Source organism: Pteropus vampyrus, unplaced genomic scaffold (assembly GCF_000151845.1).
Source record: "Pteropus vampyrus isolate Shadow unplaced genomic scaffold, Pvam_2.0 Scaffold151, whole genome shotgun sequence".
Taxonomy (NCBI): domain Eukaryota; kingdom Metazoa; phylum Chordata; class Mammalia; order Chiroptera; family Pteropodidae; genus Pteropus; species Pteropus vampyrus.
The window spans coordinates 4,573,707-4,592,184 of NW_011888932.1; the positions used below are offsets into that span (position 1 = coordinate 4,573,707).

Here is an 18,478-nt window from a genome sequence, read left to right on the forward strand (position 1 = left end):
TTATTGTGAGTCCCTCTGTGATCATGAATCCTTTTGTAAGTTTTTTTCTTAGGTACTCTGAGTAATATCTATGTGGTGGATGGCTTTTGTTTCATAGTTTCTCTCCCCATATTTATTCTGCTAATAGCTCCTTTTCTTCCTTTGACAATGTCTTTTCTACCCCGCAGATCATATTAAAGGATTCACACTATTAAGGATTGTTTGTCATAGAAACTTGCCTATCTCCCTCCCTATTTTTAGTCACAATAGTGGGCATATGACTAAGTCTAATGTAAGTTTTAGTTTAAATAAGACAATCATGAGACCTCCTCAATCAGGACCCATTAACTAGTCCAAACGGTGAACAGTGATTCATGCCAGGTCAATAAGAGTCCTTCCCAGGAAGTTTTTGAAGTAGATCTTGCACAGGTCAGCTTGGGAGATGTAAGCTTAAAGGATGTGAATGACCAGGTCCCTGATCACATGGAGAAAACTTAGTAAGAGGAAAGAAGATGGCATGCTAGAAGAAAACAGAGTTCTGAGTACTTGGTTCTGGAATCAAAGTTTCCTGGAGCATCCTGGTTCTTTCTTTCCCTCAGCTGTGCAGTTCTTCATATAATTTTGCAGGCTACCCCAATAAATCCCTCTGTCATCCATGTCAGTTCCAGTTGGAGTTCTTCATTTTAAATAAAGGTATAGTGAGTACAGGCTTATAATGTATATTGCTCTTTCATCTATTTCATCCCATAGAAATCTAACTTTTCAAGTGCGATCCTTTGTTAATTTCTAGGAGGATGTGGACAATGTTTCTCTTCTTTCATTTGCATTTCCTCAGTGGGAAAAGCAAAAGGGGTATTGGATACATTATTTAAACTTTCTCTCTATGTTAATTTTCTTTCCTCCTTCTTTTGTGACTCAGTTCTCATTATTTTCTTTTTCTAAATATGAACCGATTTTCCCCAAAACACTAACATTGAGGAATAGTGAAAAAATTCAACTATGATAGTAAGAACCTAACAGAATTTGATTCCAAAAATTTGATCCCTGTAAAAATGTTATTTCAGAAACAAATTTTAAGTGTCTAGTGACTTTAGCCGTTTAGCTTTTGTTTTTGGATTAGTTGCAGACACTATCTGAGCATCTAGTGTGATTTGGGCACGCACTCACTATCCTGGACCAAACTCCTAGACAATTTGGAAACTTTGGTGCAAGTTAATAATTCATCCAATCTTTTCCACAGATACTTTGACTTCCATTTAAGACTTGCAAAAAATATTCCATTATTTTAGCAGCTAGAAATTCGCCCTTGCACTTGTTGGTAAGTAAAAACTGTATGAGTAGTGATGAAATTTGGACCACAATCTAAAGTACTGTCTTTGTTTCTGAGAAAATCAATTTTTTTAAACCTATGAAAAGACAAAATTAGGATGTTTAATCTTTTCCGATAACATACTGGAAGCAATTTTTATTTAAAACAGAACTTTGTTCATTAGACATTCTTATACTTGATAATATCATCTTCTTAATAAAGTTATATAAAGTTTAACCAATCTTGGGATTAGCCTTGCTACTTTTAACTACATATCCCTTTCTCAATCCTTCTCTGATAATCATATCTAGATACTTTTGTTTTTTTAAATAAACATCCACTGATCAAAAGAATCTTTGAACTGTCTTTCTGTCTCTAGCTAGTTGCCTTGCTGCAAGTCTGAAACAAAACTGACATGTGCCCTATTAAATCTATCTGAAAGGTTTGCTCTAATATACTATAAAACTTCATGGGGTAAGGGAAGACAGGCAGCCAGGGTTTCTCTGGCTCTCTGACGATGCCTTCTATGCTGGCATCTCAGTGCTTGCACTTACCTCTAAATTATATATAAGCCATTTTTCTTATTTAGAACTTTGTATCTTATTTAGAACTGCCACTCCAAGCCCATTTCAATTTTCTCTAAACTCAAAAATTCCATCTCTGCAAGAGGACATTCCCTAACCTCATTTGGTTCTACTTATTCTTCTACTCAGTAGCATCTCAGAACTCTCCAATATGTTACATCTCTGAATGTATCACCTGGCCTTTCACTAAGTTGTTTTCTGTGCATGTCACTTGGCTGCAGACTTCTTTGATACATCTAGCAGTCTTCTGATGGTAATAATACTAATATTAGAAAGCAAACATGAAGGGTTTGTTATGCTCCAGACACGATGCTAAGTAATTTGCTGGCAAAATGTTTAAGACTCTGCTTAGCACATAGTAAGTCATTAATAATGGTTTGTTATTAATACTACTTATAGCCCTATGAGGTTGGCATTATTATTTTTATTTCATAGATAAGGAAACTAACTGTGAGGCACAAAGAGTTACATAACTTGTACAGGGTGACGTATTTCATTAAGTGGCAGACAGAACTCAATCTCAGTCTGTTTGGCACCATTACCTATCCATGTTCTTAACCATTACAAAAATTTTGGCTAAATACACACATACACACCAACCTTTTTTTTTTTTTACAACAATATCTTTGCTGTTTTCAGAGCAGTGTAAGTTGTACTCAAGACAGATTTTACTTTGAAATTCTTTCCTTTTGAAGTTCAACCGCCTCATAGATTAAGGAAAAAGGCACAAGTATTGGTATCTCTCTGGAGAATTTCATTTTGAAATTTAGAGGCCGTTGATATATGTGTCCTTAGGGAGAACAATGAGTTTTTTAAAACTTCTAGGTTGCTAAGAAACTGTTTTTGTGTTTTAACTGTTAATATGCTACTTCAGTCATCTTACTTAGTTGTATTTTCTTTAGTAGTTCTATACACAAATAACTCGCATTTGTTCTGGTGGAAAGAACTAGACTATGTCAAGGGCTGAGCAATATTAAAAGTTCATGGGTATATTTATAATATAAATGATTAATAGTAGTATTAGAGGCTCAATCCCGATCATTTAATACATCTTCTTAAAGTTATTTCATTTGATGCTCACAGTGACTCTGTGATGTAATGTCTTTTCTCCTAGTCATGTTACTAGACTGTAGAGGGAGAAATTCCCCCTTCTGTTGTCCCCTAGAGCTGTAAAGAGATCTTTCCTTTCCTTCTCATCTCGCTTCCTTCTCCTTCTTTCCCTCCCATAAGCCACTTGCTCTCGCCGCCAGAGTCTGCTTGAAGGGAACGGAGGATCCCGGGGCCTGGGGACCTCTGAAAGGTTCCCGGGGTCACCGGGTACTAGTCAGGTGACTCAACCCAAGCAGCCCGGGTGCCATAACCATGCCCACTTAGGCAGCAGCACAACACCCAAGTCTCATCCCTGGAAGCTGAGAAACCCTAGGCTCCACCCACTCTCTGGTCAGAATCTGGCACAATTGTCTCCCTCGGGATTTTCACTAGGGCGAACGAATGGAATTGAAGGCGCTTACAGATGCCAATGGTGCGTCTTGAAAAACGTGTCATTTAGAAGAAAGTTCCTTTCCTACAGGGACTGCACTTGGCGGCGGCAGCCACACTTCATCTAGGGCAGCCAGGCTACTCTTTTGAGCAAGGGGCCGGGGGACGCGCTGGCTGCAGGACTCGAACGCGTAGCAAAGCGGTGCCCTGCGGGGTCGGGTCTGCGGCCGGCGGGCCGCCCAGGTTGCAGTGAGAGGAAGCTGCGTGCACAGCTGTCTTCTGTCGGGCTAAGGCCTGCCCTGCCTGAGTGCACCCCTCTCTCCTGTCCCCCGCCCCAGAAACTATCTCAAGCGTTGCCAGTTTGATTCGAGAGTCCCATTCGGGGGGGTTCTTTTGTTTCTTTGTTTTAATGACAGTTCCCAGCCCTCGGCATGTCGTGCGCGATTAATTCCCTGGCTCTCGTGAAGGCAGCTGGGGTGAAATTTCTTCTGCATCATCCTTTTGGGGATAATTGTTTATGATGTGACGTCAGCCGGATTGATTTTTCTCTGTTGAATGAGAGAGAGAGAGAGAGAGAGAGAGAGAGAGAGAGAGAGAGAGAGAGAGAGAGAGAGAGAGAGAGGAGAGAGACTCACAGATGTGTGCGGTGGCCAATGACATTTGAAATTCCTTCAGGGCAAAAGGAGATAGCAATTGGAGCTTAAAAGTGTGCGCTTAAGACTAAAGGTTACACGGAATTAAGAAATTAAAAAAAAAAAAAATCCCCTCCGCAGTGAGCCACTTAGGTGCTCCTTTCATGCCAGAGTCCCTTGTTAAGGTGGCAGCGTCTGATAATTAATCTCGGGTACCCAGCCGTTGCAATAGGTTTAAGAAGACGAAGAGGAGGGGCGGGGGAAGTGCGTCACCAGGTGGGGAAGGGGCTGTGCATTTGGCGACAAGCGGCAGGAGATGGGGGTGGCGGGGAATGGGAACGGGAAATAGGTTCTGTGTGCTCTCCGGGGGTATTGTATCAGGAGATGCGGGCCGGCTACCATGTGACGAGGTCCAGAGCTGAAGGGATTGGTGGAGGCAGCACAGGCGGTGCAGCTCGCCGGCTTGCTGTTCCTCTCCTTTTCTCTCGCAGCATCTTCCTGGGAGCCTGTAGGTTAAGCAGCACCAGCAGCATCCATGGCCTATCTTTGGGGTTAACATTTGTCTCCTTTGGCTTCAGCAACAGCAGACAGAGCAGATTTCTCGGCAGCGGCACCAGTGTGAGGAGGATTTAGCTGGGACCTGGAATCACATCCTCCTGTATTTTCTCAGACTCCTTGGAAATTGAGGAATGCAATTCTGCCACCATGATGGAAGGTAGGATGCTTTCTGCTGTGGTTGACTGGCTTCAGGCAAGGTTTGGGCAGAACAGTGTTGAAGAATATATGCAGCCTGTGTTTGTGGCTGGTCTAGAACCTGGTTGCCAGGATTTGCAAGCAGAAATGCTGCAGTTTGCTTGCAGTAGATCAGGGCTCAGACTCATGGACTCAAACCACAGGGCTTCTGTTTAGTACAGAACCTGCAAGCTCCCAGCTCTATTCAGAGTGAAAAACCTAAAGTGCTTGCAAGGAGATGAGATAGAGCCACTAAAAAACGTGCAGAGCAAATAAGTTGGGAGAGAAGATAAGGTTGTCTGCTCTGGGTTCCTGGGACTACACTGATTAAACATTTACAATGGAAACTTGTTTTCTGAAATTGACATTAGACAGGAAAGGTCATTGATAGAGTTATCCGTGCTGTCATTTTCAGTGAACTGTTTAAAATTGTTAAAACATTCTTGTATTTTTATCTCTGCAATTTACATTATTGTTTGGGTGAGAGGTGAAGCAAATTTGTCCATAAATATAGTTTTATGAGGATGTCATTGCAACAGAATGAACAATATAAGGAAAATATTTAGGCCTCTTGGCTCCTGACTCAGGGTCTTATTAGGTTTAAAAAAAAAAAAAAAAGAATTTTATGCTTCCTAAATGCATTCCCCATGCAATGGTTCTTAAGCCAAGCATCAAATGATTACTTACTGATTACCTTTTGCATTCAATATTAAGTGTAACAAGAAACTTTTCCTGGGGAGATGTTTAAACTATCTGTTATTCTACTAAATTACCCTTCCAATCCTGAGATAGTGACAGCTGAGACTACCTCAAAAAAAGCAGCAATTTGATTAAGAAAAGAATAGGCAGCCCGACCCTGGCTTTGATTTTCTGTTTTCACACTACAGGATGGTGCAAAACTCCTGGCCTTTCCTAAGATGACAGGCAGAAATTTGTCCCCAGCCTGGATTTCACAATGCAGAATCAAGTGCATAATGGGTCTCAAATCAGCCATGAAAATGGCAGAGAGGCCACCCCTTAAGCCAAGGTCTGTCCCACAAATTTTAAACATACCTTAGAAATGTACCAAAATGGAATAAGAGGAAGATGGTTTTTTTTTTTTTTTTAAATAGCAATGTAGCCTGGCAGAAATGAATTCTTTTTGCTCTCTCTGCCATCATGTCAAACATTATTATTGTGATCTGGAGGAGTGAAGAATTCTATAGTTAAGGCTCACAAATTTTAGAAAATAGCCTTAAAAGAGAAACTGGGTATCATTTTGTTATGGAGCTTGGTCTTGTTTGCAAAGGGCTCTCAAGCAGCTCTTTAAATACAAGCCTAAATAAACTGAGATTATGAACACTCTAAGATTAAATCATTTTCATTAATTAAAATGGATTTAATCTTTAAATAACAAGGCAAGACAAACAGAAAAAGTATTACTGATGTACTTTTTAATTAAAAGCTCATGTGGATTACCCTTTTCAGAAAAAAAAAAAAACTTATCTATAGAGGTACTATATTTCTTCCTCCAGCTAAATTTATATAGGATTTCTTAAAAATAAATCTGTACACATTTTGATTTGATTTTAATGTTATACAGGGAAATGGAATATCTTTCATTTTACTTCTCGCCTTGAAAGCTATGGAGTTAAAGTGTCTTCTTTGAAGGAAGTAACATTTATTGATGCTCATTAAAGATTCTCCTGGTAATATCGTCTATTGTGGCATCCCAGAATGTCGGTTCAAAGCCTTGCGATAAGCTTATTTGAGCTGCCTAAACTGAAATGAGAACTGTAACAAAGACTAGTGTTGGAGCTGAATTAACACTATTGCTCTGGGTTTGCCAAATTTATCTAATGAAAGATGTTATGATAGCGGTGTTATAAATTAGAGGTGACACCATGGATGCAGTTACCTTCCATCAGATTTTTGCAAAAGAAGTTGGACAGGTGTTATTATTGGCTTTAAAATTTTAATGAAACTGATAATTTTTTTGTCTACCCGTAGTTCCTACTTAAATGCTTTTCAAGACTTGTAATCTTAATGGTTCAGTGACCTTAGACAGGCAGGTGGAAATCTTAACTAGAAATCAACTTGCCTATCAATGGCTTTGCAACTTAGTTGTCAGTCTTTTGGGCAATATATACATACATGTTTCTAATATTGCATCCCAGAATTTCCCCTCTAAATAACTCTTACTCTGAAGGCGTGGTATAGCAGTTATTATTTCCACTTTCCTCATCCTTAGCGGGCTCTGAGAATGTGTCACCAAACATAGTTAAAATGATATCTCTTCTTAATCAGTACATGTGTCGCACACACCATAGACACAGAATCACATGCATATACAATCATCCACACATATACACTGCTCTAGAAAGGGAGAGAACCTACATTTGATTTGTGCATATTTATTTCTATATCTAATAAAGTGTATCTGCTGCTCAGGAAAAGCATGGCAATGGCAACTTTTCGAAGCTACTTCTCTACTTTGTGTAAAACAGGAGTAAACAAGTATTCATCGGAATGGCTCATAGTCTAGTCTTGTGTCCTCATTTTGATGGAGCAGGATACAGGCTTCATTCACTTGATGCCTATTGGAAACTCTTGTTATAGATGAGAAATATTACTACCTCCCCAGTGGTTCTAATATCACAGAAGGCAGTGAAATAATTCTGCAGGGACCTCAAGCAGGTTACCAGTAGTTTGTGGCTCCATGGTTCAATTCAAATATTTTTTTTATTTAAAAATATCTTTTTTAAGGGACTCGATTTGTTGATTCCTGCATTATCTATTTTTTAACAGTGGTTGCTATTGAGTCTTTCCTAAAGAATGCCACATGATGTGGAACCTTGTGTACTATAAATGTAAAGGGAGAGGATGAGCAGGGGGAATTACTTGCTAAATGGTTTATGTATTGGCTAAACTTACAATGCGGTCTATATGATTAACGCAACTATACAAGGACTCTATTGTTTTTCATACATTATTACTAAATTTTGAAAATGGCATTTTAGCTACCCTTCTAAAATAAGTGAAACTAAGTCAAGATTTCTTAGGACATCTGTGTATTTGTAAGGCAGCCTGGGAAGTTTTCCCTTTTCTGGCGGAACTGCACTGAAAGTGCTTGGGTTTTAGTTCTTTATTCAGGCTCTTAGGTATTATACTGGGAAGATAAGTTTTGGGGTACTAATGGTTTTATCTCATATAACAATTTTTTTAATTAACAAGCATGTTGTAAGTAAGGGTTTACTGGATTTAATTATAATGTGCAGAATGATTTTATAAATTTTATTATATTTACTATTCACAATAACCTGCAATAAGTGTATTCTGTATACAGTACTTTTGCAATATTTTTTTCTAAATTGCAAAAATAAAAAATAATACGTTGAAGCAAAATTATAGAGGCATGGAATTTGAACCCAAGTTAATTAAACAACAATGCTTATATTTTTGACCCCTCATATCATTTTAAATAGAAAACTTTTCTTTTTACTTTGCATCAAGGTGGTCATGTTAACCTAATGGAAAAGTAGGATTTAATTTCTTTGGTGTCATATTCTGTCTCTCTCTTTTAAATATGAGTACTCACAGAGCCATCTTTTTTAACTTCTAGTTAAAAAAGATGGCCTTTTATCTCCAAAATTATTATTTAGAAAATTTTGAACAATTCTAGATTGACTGATTCTTTTGTTGCAATGGACCTTACTGTTAGAAGGTCCATAGCAACAAAAGAATCAGTCAATCTAGAATTTTTTTTTCATATCTAGAAATGGAGTTTTATTTATTTGGAAAATTCTTTGATATGATCAAAAAGGAACAAAACATTTTGAAGCTGGAACTGTTCATTTTCTATTAGCTAAGAAGTTTTCAAAGCAATGCTTCTAACTCTCCTACTGATTCCCTTTCCGGAAATAGTGAAGTTTTTTTCAAAAATCTTAAGTATGCATATATGATTCTAATTATATATCCCATCACTTGTATAATTTCTCTCCTTCAAGTTTCTGTGTCAGAAAAAGCCTCCTAATATGTGTAAGTTCCCATCCAACTCTAAATCTCCAAAAAGAACATGTAGTCTTTTTAAAAAAATAAACCATGCTAGAAGACCCTATATAATTCTTTCTGTTGAAATTGGCGCATATACTATCCATGGTTCAAATAAACAAGTTGCAGGAAGTCACCAACTCACAATTATGTTTCTGAAAGTTTGTGAATTGCTCTCTTGAAACAAGTTTCCCCATAGGAATAATGATATAGATAGTGGTTAAAAATCACTAGTCTATCAAAAGCTATTAAAACAATTACCTACTTGAAATGCTAAATATTTGCTGTGAAATGTCTAATGAACAGAACGATTACTAGTAATTAGCTAGAAGAGAACAATGGCATTAAATGTGTTTTCAATCTCTAATATTGCTATTTGAGTGAAAGGTTTTATTAGAGGATATCGAGGAGATGGAGAAAAAATTTTAAGGGGATTTTTAGATATATCTTCAGAAGTTTCAGAGACTCATGGCACTGGATTTTTCAATTATGTTCAATTTTACTTCCATACTTGTTTGCCTTTTCTCGATTTGATTTTATCATATCTACTGCTGTTAAACTGTGATTACTTTCATTATGTAAAACTCGCAAATGAAATTAAGAAAAGTAGAAAGAATTTAACTGAAATGACTGTAAAGGAGTTGGAAGGGTGAAAAAGCTTTAGGGGTTATAATGGCTTTGGGCTCATGTATCTGAAAAAGTCTCTGAGGAGAAAGTAACCAAATAACGAAGAGGTCGTAGATAGATGAGAATTGGGAAGCATGTTAAGGTCAGGATCCCTTTGAGAAGAAGGTGAGGTGTGGGTAGAGGTATTGGCTCTAATGGGTTTGTATGCTGACTATCAAATGTTTCTATGTGCACAGGGTGGCTTGCTTACCAGTAGGAGAGCTAGTGGAGAAGAAGCTTTAGACTTAGAGAGGAGTGAGTCTCCATTCTTGGAATAAATAGGTCATTTAACTGCATCTTCAGAATGTTAGAAATATATTTAGTATCGTTACTTAAATACCTTGTTTCATGTTACTTTCCTGTTTAAAATGACTTCTATGTCTTCTCATCTCTCTGAAAACCCAAAGCATACAAGAGGCCTGCTATGCCTCTCTTCAAACTCATCTAATGCCTTACTTCCATTGACAGCCCTACTACTGGTCTCAGAATGTTTAGAACAAATACTTTCCTGCCTTGAGGCTTTTGCTCTGCCTAGAATACTGTTTTGGCAACTCAAAGAGTAACTAGTTCTCTTGCGGTTCCAGCAAAACTGCCTTACCTATCATCCTTGTCATCCAAAACTCCCTGGGCCACCGAGTCCATCTCAGTCACCTCTCTCTTTTCGGAGCTGTATTTATGACTCATGGTTCTTTGATGATATGTGCACTGAATCTCCCACTCAGAGGTAAGCTCCATGAGGTTGGGAATCTGGTCTACGAGTCACTTCTGTAGCCTCAGCTCTTGACACACAGTGCATGCTTAGCATGCTTATTTATTGGATAAGTGAATAAAACCAGATGTAAATGATTTTGATGACTTTAAACTATATATTGTAAGGTATTATTTGGAGCATTATGGTGAATATAAAAAAATACACGCTAAGATTTATACTCTCATTGGAGAAACAAAAACTGTAAACATGAAACAGTTAAGAAAAAGATGATGTAGTATGTGGTGCTCAGTTGTGAGATACAGATAACGCATTTTGAGAAGCAAAAGAAATGAAAGAGTCCATTTAAAATATGCACTTGAGCTTGAATCATTTTGGTGATTAACTCCAAGGAAATGATTTCCTAATGGAAAGAGACAAGTTATAGCACAGCTATTCAAAGAAATTTCCAGAAATACCAGAGGCAGTGTTGTCAATATCCTGCACTTTTTTTCTTTCTCCCTTCTGCTTCCCTTGGATTTCTGCCTTTCCTTTCCCTAACTTTCTTATTCCTCCTCCTCACCTTCCTTTTCCTAGTCCGCCTTTCCTTTTCTCTGGTTCATGACCAAACTTAGAAATAGGGGCTTACAGAGATGGGAAATGTGACTTAGAGTTAGGGAAAGTATTTTTAAATAAATGAATGGATGTAAATGAATGTAATGTTGTATGTATATTTGTGCATACAGTGGCAATGCGATGAGATTTTTTAGATACCAAATTATTCCTAATTGGAGAATTTGTTAATCTCAGAAACCCAATATGTTTGCTGAATTTGTTTAGTTTGGATATTTTGATAGACCATGGACTTAAAAGTAGACTTAGGTTTGAGTCTAAGCATTGTGACTGCTTGGCTTTATGCCTTGAGAAGGTTACTTTACCTTCCTAGGGTTCTATTTCCTTGCAAACAAAATGAGAGAATTGATCTGTCATATTTCTAGAACTTCCAGCTCTAAGAGTCTCTGGTATTCGCTGAATAATTTGGATTCCTCACGTCTACTCCCTCCAAGGTTTGAATCTGAATGACTGACTCTTCTTCCTCCCACCTCAAAATATACTTGTCCCTGACACAAAAATAATTCAAATGTATTACCATCTGTCTAGTATTGGTTTAATCTTCTTCTGCTGGTCTTTTCCATGTATGCCACAATGGCATACATGGAAAAACTTCGCATCTTTGCTGTATTGGAAGACAAAAGTTCATTTATGCAATCCTCCTCTACAACTCCTAGGATAGAACTGTTTGTGTGTATTCATCAAAAAATATATACCGAATGCCTACTAGGTGTTAGACATTCTTCTAGGTGTTAGAGGTTCAATAGTGAACAAAACAGATAAATATTTTTGCCTATATGGAGTTCCTATTTGGTGCAGGAGAGAGATGATAAAATAAAATGCAGAGTACATTAGATGGAGATAAGGACTTTGGAGAAGAGTCCAGTGGAAGAAATAGTGGAAGGAGTGGTATAGATGGGGATGCATTTGTAATTAGGGTGATGATAGAAAGCCTTGCTGAGAAGACATTTGATCAAAGACTTGATGGAAGGGAGGGAGTGAACAACCGTGTGATTTTTTTTTGGAGCAAGAGTCTTAAGAGGCAGAGGAGGGAGCAAGTGCTAAGGCTCAGAATGTGGGTAGAATAACAAAGAGGCCAGTGCATCTGGAGCAAAGGACAGGAAATATTTGAGAGAGAGATTTGGAGAGGTAATATTCAAATAGACACCTATGAATCCCTTTCAGTGGTAGGAAGTCAGTTTTCTTTTACAGAAGTCACTCAGCGTGAGCCTGTGTTATCCATGTGTCAAGCACATTCAGAAGCCTGGTATTCTGATACTGGTCCTAATACTGGTTCTGTTCTGACGGTGCCTCTTGGACTCATTCCTCCCACTTATTTAAGTAAATGAATGAATACCATGCTATTGCCTTAGCTTCTGGTTTCAAGCCCAGAGTTAGAGCTGAGAGTTCAGCTATAATTCTAGACGAACATTTCCACCCTAGAGGTATATCCCCACGATAAGAATAACTTCAGGATGAGAACTATAAATCTCACAAATGTTTTGATTATTTACCAAAGAACTTTATTTCTATTTTTGGTTCATATTAACTTCTATTATGCATTAAGACCAATATTTTCAATTGTTTTTAAATCGCCATGCAGAGTGATTCATGTTACATATCTTTAACATACGGTATAATAAGGAAAATATTTTGTGACATTTACAAACACTTCGATGTTTCCAAAATGCTTCATTCATTCAAGAGGTACATCTGGAGAAGATGCTCAACTTCACTAGCTATTAGGGAAATGCAAATCAAAACCACAATGAGATACCATCTCATACCTGTAAGAATGGCTGTTATCAACAGGACAAGTAATAACAAGTGTTAGAGGGAATACGGAGAAAAAAGAACCCTCGTACACTGATGGTGTTCAGAATGCAAATTGGCACAGCCACTATGGAAAACAGTGTGGAAGTTCCTCAAAAAACTAAGAATTGAATTACCATATGACCCAGTAATCCCTCTTCTGGGTATTTACACCCCCCAAAACAAAAACATTTATCTGCAAAGATATATGTACCCCGATGTTCATAGCAGCAGCATTGATGGTGGCCAGGACATGGAAACAACCAAAGTTTCCTATGACACGTAATTGGATAAAGAAGATGTGGTACATATTTTCAATGGAATATTACTCAGCCAAAAAAAATGATGAAATACCGTCATTTGCAACAACATAGATAGATCTTGAGATGGGCATGTTAAGCTAAATAGGTCAGTCAGAAAAAGTTGAAAATCATATGATATCACTTTTTTGTGAGATATAAAACTGAAAGCAACAAGCAAACATGACAAACAAACAGACTCATAGACACAGACAGCGGATTAGTGGTTACCAGAGGGAAGGGAGGTGAGGGAGGTAGATAGAGGTGAAAGGGGTCAAATATTTGGTGATGTAATATATATATATATACGATTTTCTGTAAATGATACACTTGAAATTCATTTGATTTTGTTAATCAATGTCACCTCAGTATTTTTTAATAGAAAAAGAGGAAGGTATATCTGGAGCTTTTTCCTTAGTCTCAGGTGCTGTTCTATGCACTGTGAATATGACAGCAAGAAAAGGGCAACTGTGTTCTCTGTCCTAGAAGCTTCAAGTCTAGTATATATTATCGCATACTTGTGTACATATTTTAATCTCACATCATCTCAGTGTGTGGTAAAAAGAATAGGTATTACTATCTTTATTTCAAATAGGAGGCAATTAGGGCCCAATGAAGTGACATGTTCAAGGTGACCACCTTACCAGGTGACAGAAGCAGCATTTATTAGACAAACTTGACTCCTAGTCAAGTGCTCTTTATTTGCATAATGATGTAACTGAGAAGTCCTGCTCATATTTGAAATCATTTGGCCTGGGTTTCTGGCTGACAAGCAAATAAGCGGTTCATCTAAATTTGACATGGTATTTCAAAAGCCTTCTTCAGAACTAAGCAGGTTAATTTTATTATCAGGTCATGATCCTCAGAGCAGCCATTAGCCTGAAGAAGACTATCTAACACAGAAGTCTTTTGTCCCAGTGGACTCTTTCCAGTGGCACTCGTTGATTTCCTAGAATTTTATGATGAGAAAGGACATGTAATATCACTAGGCCAGTGGACTCTAAACTTTCACAGCTCCTATTCTACAAAACATTTTATCAGCAAGCATGGCTTCCACTATGAACAAAAGCCCTTTTTCCTTCATAAGGACAGCTAGGTGTTCGCTGACATTCCATGAAAGCCTTGGCCATTATCATATGAAAACACGATGGTGTGGGCTACAACTGACGATTAACCAAACCAATTGAATTCGACCTCATTTTGCAGTTTAGGAAACCAAAGCCAAATGAAATAACTTACCCAAGGGTTTTTGTTCTCTCTGTAAGAGGACAAGTCAAAGTTTATTTCAGTAATGATTCCCAAAATGTGAATAGACAAAGACTTAGAATGGTATCTTTCACATTCAAAGGTGCTGAGGCTGGTTGGGTGACTGCCCAAAGACACACAAATGAATGTGTCCCCAGGGTCTTCACTCTACTGAGTACACATACAATGTGGCCATTTATAGCGCTCTCCTGTGCTTCCGTGGCTCCTGCATCTGCTGTCACTACCCGGTGGAGGGGAAGACCAAGACTTGAAGAGGCTGTACCTCCTGACTACCTGTGTGACCTTGAGTGAGTTCTGAAACTGCTCTGACCTCAGCTTCTTCATTGGTAAGATAGGGACAATGCTGACTTTCTTCCTCATAGGGTCATCATGAAGATCAGAAGAGTTAATAAATATGAAAGCATCTGAAAAAATGTGGCACAAATGACAGTTATTTTCTCAGATGACTCTCTCTCTCGGCTTGGTTGTTACATGTGGTTTCTTAGCATTCAGTGATTAGGCGTCACTATTTGTTATTTTGCCTTTCAGGTACATTATTGCTGCATCTCTTCTGCAGATAGGCCTTACAGATGTCCCTCTTCTCTTCACACACTGTTAATTACTAGCATGTTCTATCATACTCTATGTCCAGGTGCTACACTCCCCCTTTCTTGGCCTTTGAAGGCATCGCTAATCAATCATAGCTGTCTTTCTCTCTGGCCTCAGCATCTATCTCACCATCGCATCCCAGGCTACCTGTGCCAGTTGATTGGAATTGGCACGTGAGATTATATCAGTTTGCTTTTCCTCCCATGAGCAATTTCCCAAAGTCGAAATACAGTGAATAAAACTGGAATATAGGTGGTCTAGCTGTGCATTCAGCCTTTACAAATGACCTTAATAAATCACTGAAAAATGACATGTGAAAAATTGCTCACAGTACTAGTTATAGCAGGAAATAGTCTGTAAGCCTGTAGCAGGTAGAACTTGACTCCTGTGCTGTTGACTTTAACCATCAAGTTTCTCTTAGCCTCCTTGTGCCCGCAATTAAAAGAACTGTGTCTACCAAGTAGCCAAGCCAGAGTCAGTATTTGCATTCATTCCTGATTCCTCATTCCTTGCTGCCTCACATCAGTAAGCCCTCAAGAGCCATCGATTATCCTTCCTAAGTAGCTCTTGACTCTGTTCTCTCCATTTCCTCCCCTGCTTCCATACCCGATCAGACCTTGCTGCTTCCACCTTCCAGTTCATCTTCCTCATAGCCATCAACAAGATCACTTTTGTCATCTGCCTTTGGTTGCTCCCCATCCTTTTAAGATGAAGTCCAAATACCTCATTGCGCTGTGCAACACTTTCACACACAGACTACCTTGCACCCTCACAGCGCACTGCCCCTGCAAGACAGGAGCTCCCTGCCCTTCTCTTTTCCTTACATGTGATATTCCTTCCCTTCTCTGTAAGGTAACAGTCTGTTCTGATTATTCAAGTTCAAACAATAGAGTCCTCTTCAACAAAGCCTTCCCATATTCCTTGAAAGTGAAGTGCTCCCTTCCCTGTGTTCATTTAGCTTTCAATTCTCACCTTCCAAGGGCAGGAAGCAGAAGGTTTAAGAGCACTGGCTGTGGAGTCAGACTGACCTCGGTTAAATCCTATCTGTATGACCTTGAGAAGCTAGTGAACCTTTCCTCCTCTGGAAAATGGGAGTAATAACAATAGTCTCTTTTTCATGGGTAATTTAATTGTGTAAAGTTGTAAGGATCAATCAGAAAGTGCACTTGTAGCATTCGGAGTTCTCCAGGGATACAGAACCAATAGGGAGGAGGTGGGATGAGAGAGAGAGAGAGAGAAGAGAGAGGAGAAAGAGAGAATTTTAAAGAATTGGATCACTTGATTGTGGGAACTGGCATTGCAAATCCATGGTCTGTAGGGCAGGCTGGCAGGCTGGCAACTTAGGTAGGGGTTGACTGTAGTCTTGAGGCAAAGTGTTAAGCTCTCAGTAGATCTTGGCTGCTATTTCTTGTCCTTATACTTTGTTCCTCCCCCAAGAACCAAGGACTCTGCCAGAATAGGAGCCAGCCATATCTTACTCATTTTTTATTCCTAGTGTGTGACATGTGGAAGTGCTCAATAAATCTCCAGTGAATGAAGAAATTCTTTTGAGGCATTATAGACTTTGGGGGGAATATTCAAGTCACCCAGTATATGGTTATCATAAGAATTAAATGAGTTAATATGTGCAAAACATTATTTGGTCCATAGTAAGGTTTATTAAATGTTACTCTGCTGGGCACATCAAAAGCTCCAGCATAGTTCCTGGATGTCAGGCAGTACCCAGGATTATGTTTTGCCCGCCTTCCCCAAAGCACCCATCTGCTGTGTGGGCTCGCTCTGGCCGAGAGCCACACTCTGGTTCCAGGAGCATGTAGTTAATCTAGTATCTTACACATTCATCCTGACTTCTTTAATTATTTTTCTCTCATTTTGAGAGACCAGATTTCATTGTAGAACATTTGGAAAATAGGGAGATACAAAGAAGAAATCGAAATCACATTATTATGAAATAACTAGCCACTGCTACAATTTGTGTAGAACATGGGCACTGGGGACAGACCATCTGAAGCCCTCTAAGCTTCAGCAATATCATCAATAAAGTGGGTGAAATAACACCTACCACATAAGATTGCGAAGAAATGAAATAAGATACTGTATTAACTGCATTTAGCATTTACATGGCATGTTAAGTAAGCACTCAATGAATGCTAGCTCTTAAAAAGTTTATAGTCAAAATATATATTTGTATTAAAGAGCCCAATTTATCATTACAAAACATGCTCATATGTATACATATATGTGTATATACATACACACATATAACTTTTTTACTCTACATTAGATCGTAACCATTGTCTTAGGCAGCATGTATATTAAAAGCATGGGATCTGAAGACAAATCTCTCTACTTTTGCCAAATATATGAGTTTATGCAAGTTATTTAACCCTTTTGTGCCTCAGTTTCTTCTGTATGAGATAATCTCTATCTGAAATTATTATAAAGATTAAATTAGTTTAATATATATAGTTTTTTATTATATATGATATATATGATTTATAAAATAAATAAAGAACAGTATTTGATAGAGTAAATGCTCAATCAATAAATGTTAGTTATCATTGTTGTTGTCATGAAACAGTCTCCAAAACATTACTTTTACTGGTTGTATAATATTCCATTACATTTTAATTTACTTTACTATTCCTCTGTTAAAAATTTAGACTGTTAGCTAGAGCTCGATTTGTGTACTGATGAGTCATATGATATGGTAGGAATTCTTGATGCTAATGTAATAAGATAGCTTGGTGAGGCAGTAAGAGTTCTGTATTGGGTTCTAGTCCTGACTGTCCCAGCCAACTGAATGACTTCAGACAAGCCATTTAACATTGGGAAGAGAAAGCAAAGTAGTTGAAAGGGAAATTGATTTTAATTCAAAAAATTCTAACATCTCCTGGCACCATTCTTCATTAGTTATGAGAATGAGGGAAATAATTTGCCAGATGGGTAGTAACTGATTTTTTATGTCCTTTTTGAAGATCCTGGCTGTGTTTCTTGAGCAAGTCACAATCTCTTTATTTTCCCATCTGTAGAATGGTAAATGATGTGAGCTCTCCTGCTTTTCTCACTGTGTTATAAATATCAAAGCACAAAATATATGTGAAAGTATTTTGAAAGCTATAAATATTTATAGCTTTAGTATCTATGAAACAGTTTTCAAGTGAGGGGTTAGATTAGATAAGTTTGTAGGTACTAACTAGTTTTAAGATTCTGTGATCTAGTACTAGGATTTCAGGCTGTATCCTCACCATGGTTAACCCCTCTCTCTATACCTTCCATATTTCATGCATACAAATGATTTTTCTTGTTTCTGGATACCGGGAGAGAAACACCTTTCCTAATTTGATGAATTATTTATTTAAATGTGGGATGCTATATATAATTTTGTTAAATGGGGTAAAAATATTGTTGCAACAATGAATATGTAGCGGGACAATTTTAAAATATATTTTAAAGTGTGTTCAGCTGAAATACATCTTTGTCTAGTTACAAATCCAAATATATAGTTCTTTATATAATTTCAGCATAGTATAATCCACCTAATCTAATTGCCAGATCAAATTATTTAATCTTGATCCCTTCTCTTGAGTTTTCTGCCATCTTCTATCTTCGTGGCAACCCACTTCAAGTTGGCACATTGAAGAACAGAGTTGTTGTTCTCTGATAAATTATAACTAAGATACGAAGGCAGGTTTTTAATGAAAAATGGAATGCTATAAACTAGCTACGATTCTGGGTATGGGATACAAGTGAGTAAAATACATAGTCCTTGCTTTCAGGGAGCTTGCATTCCATTATGAGGA

The 18,478-nt window shown here is 38.0% G+C and overlaps 1 protein-coding gene across 2 annotated transcripts in view; it reads left to right on the forward strand.

Moving 5' to 3' along the window:
- The first annotated feature begins 4,315 nt into the window (after window positions 1-4,315).
- The window catches only part of SGIP1 (SH3 domain GRB2 like endophilin interacting protein 1), a 194,900-nt gene continuing 180,737 nt past the window's right edge, over window positions 4,316-18,478 (forward strand). For both annotated transcript variants that reach the window (XM_011369587.2, XM_011369588.2), the window contains exon 1: window positions 4,316-4,698. In XM_011369587.2, the coding sequence (XP_011367889.1) occupies window positions 4,689-4,698 (10 nt within the window). In that variant the 5' untranslated portion in view covers window positions 4,316-4,688. The remainder of the gene's footprint in view (window positions 4,699-18,478) is intronic.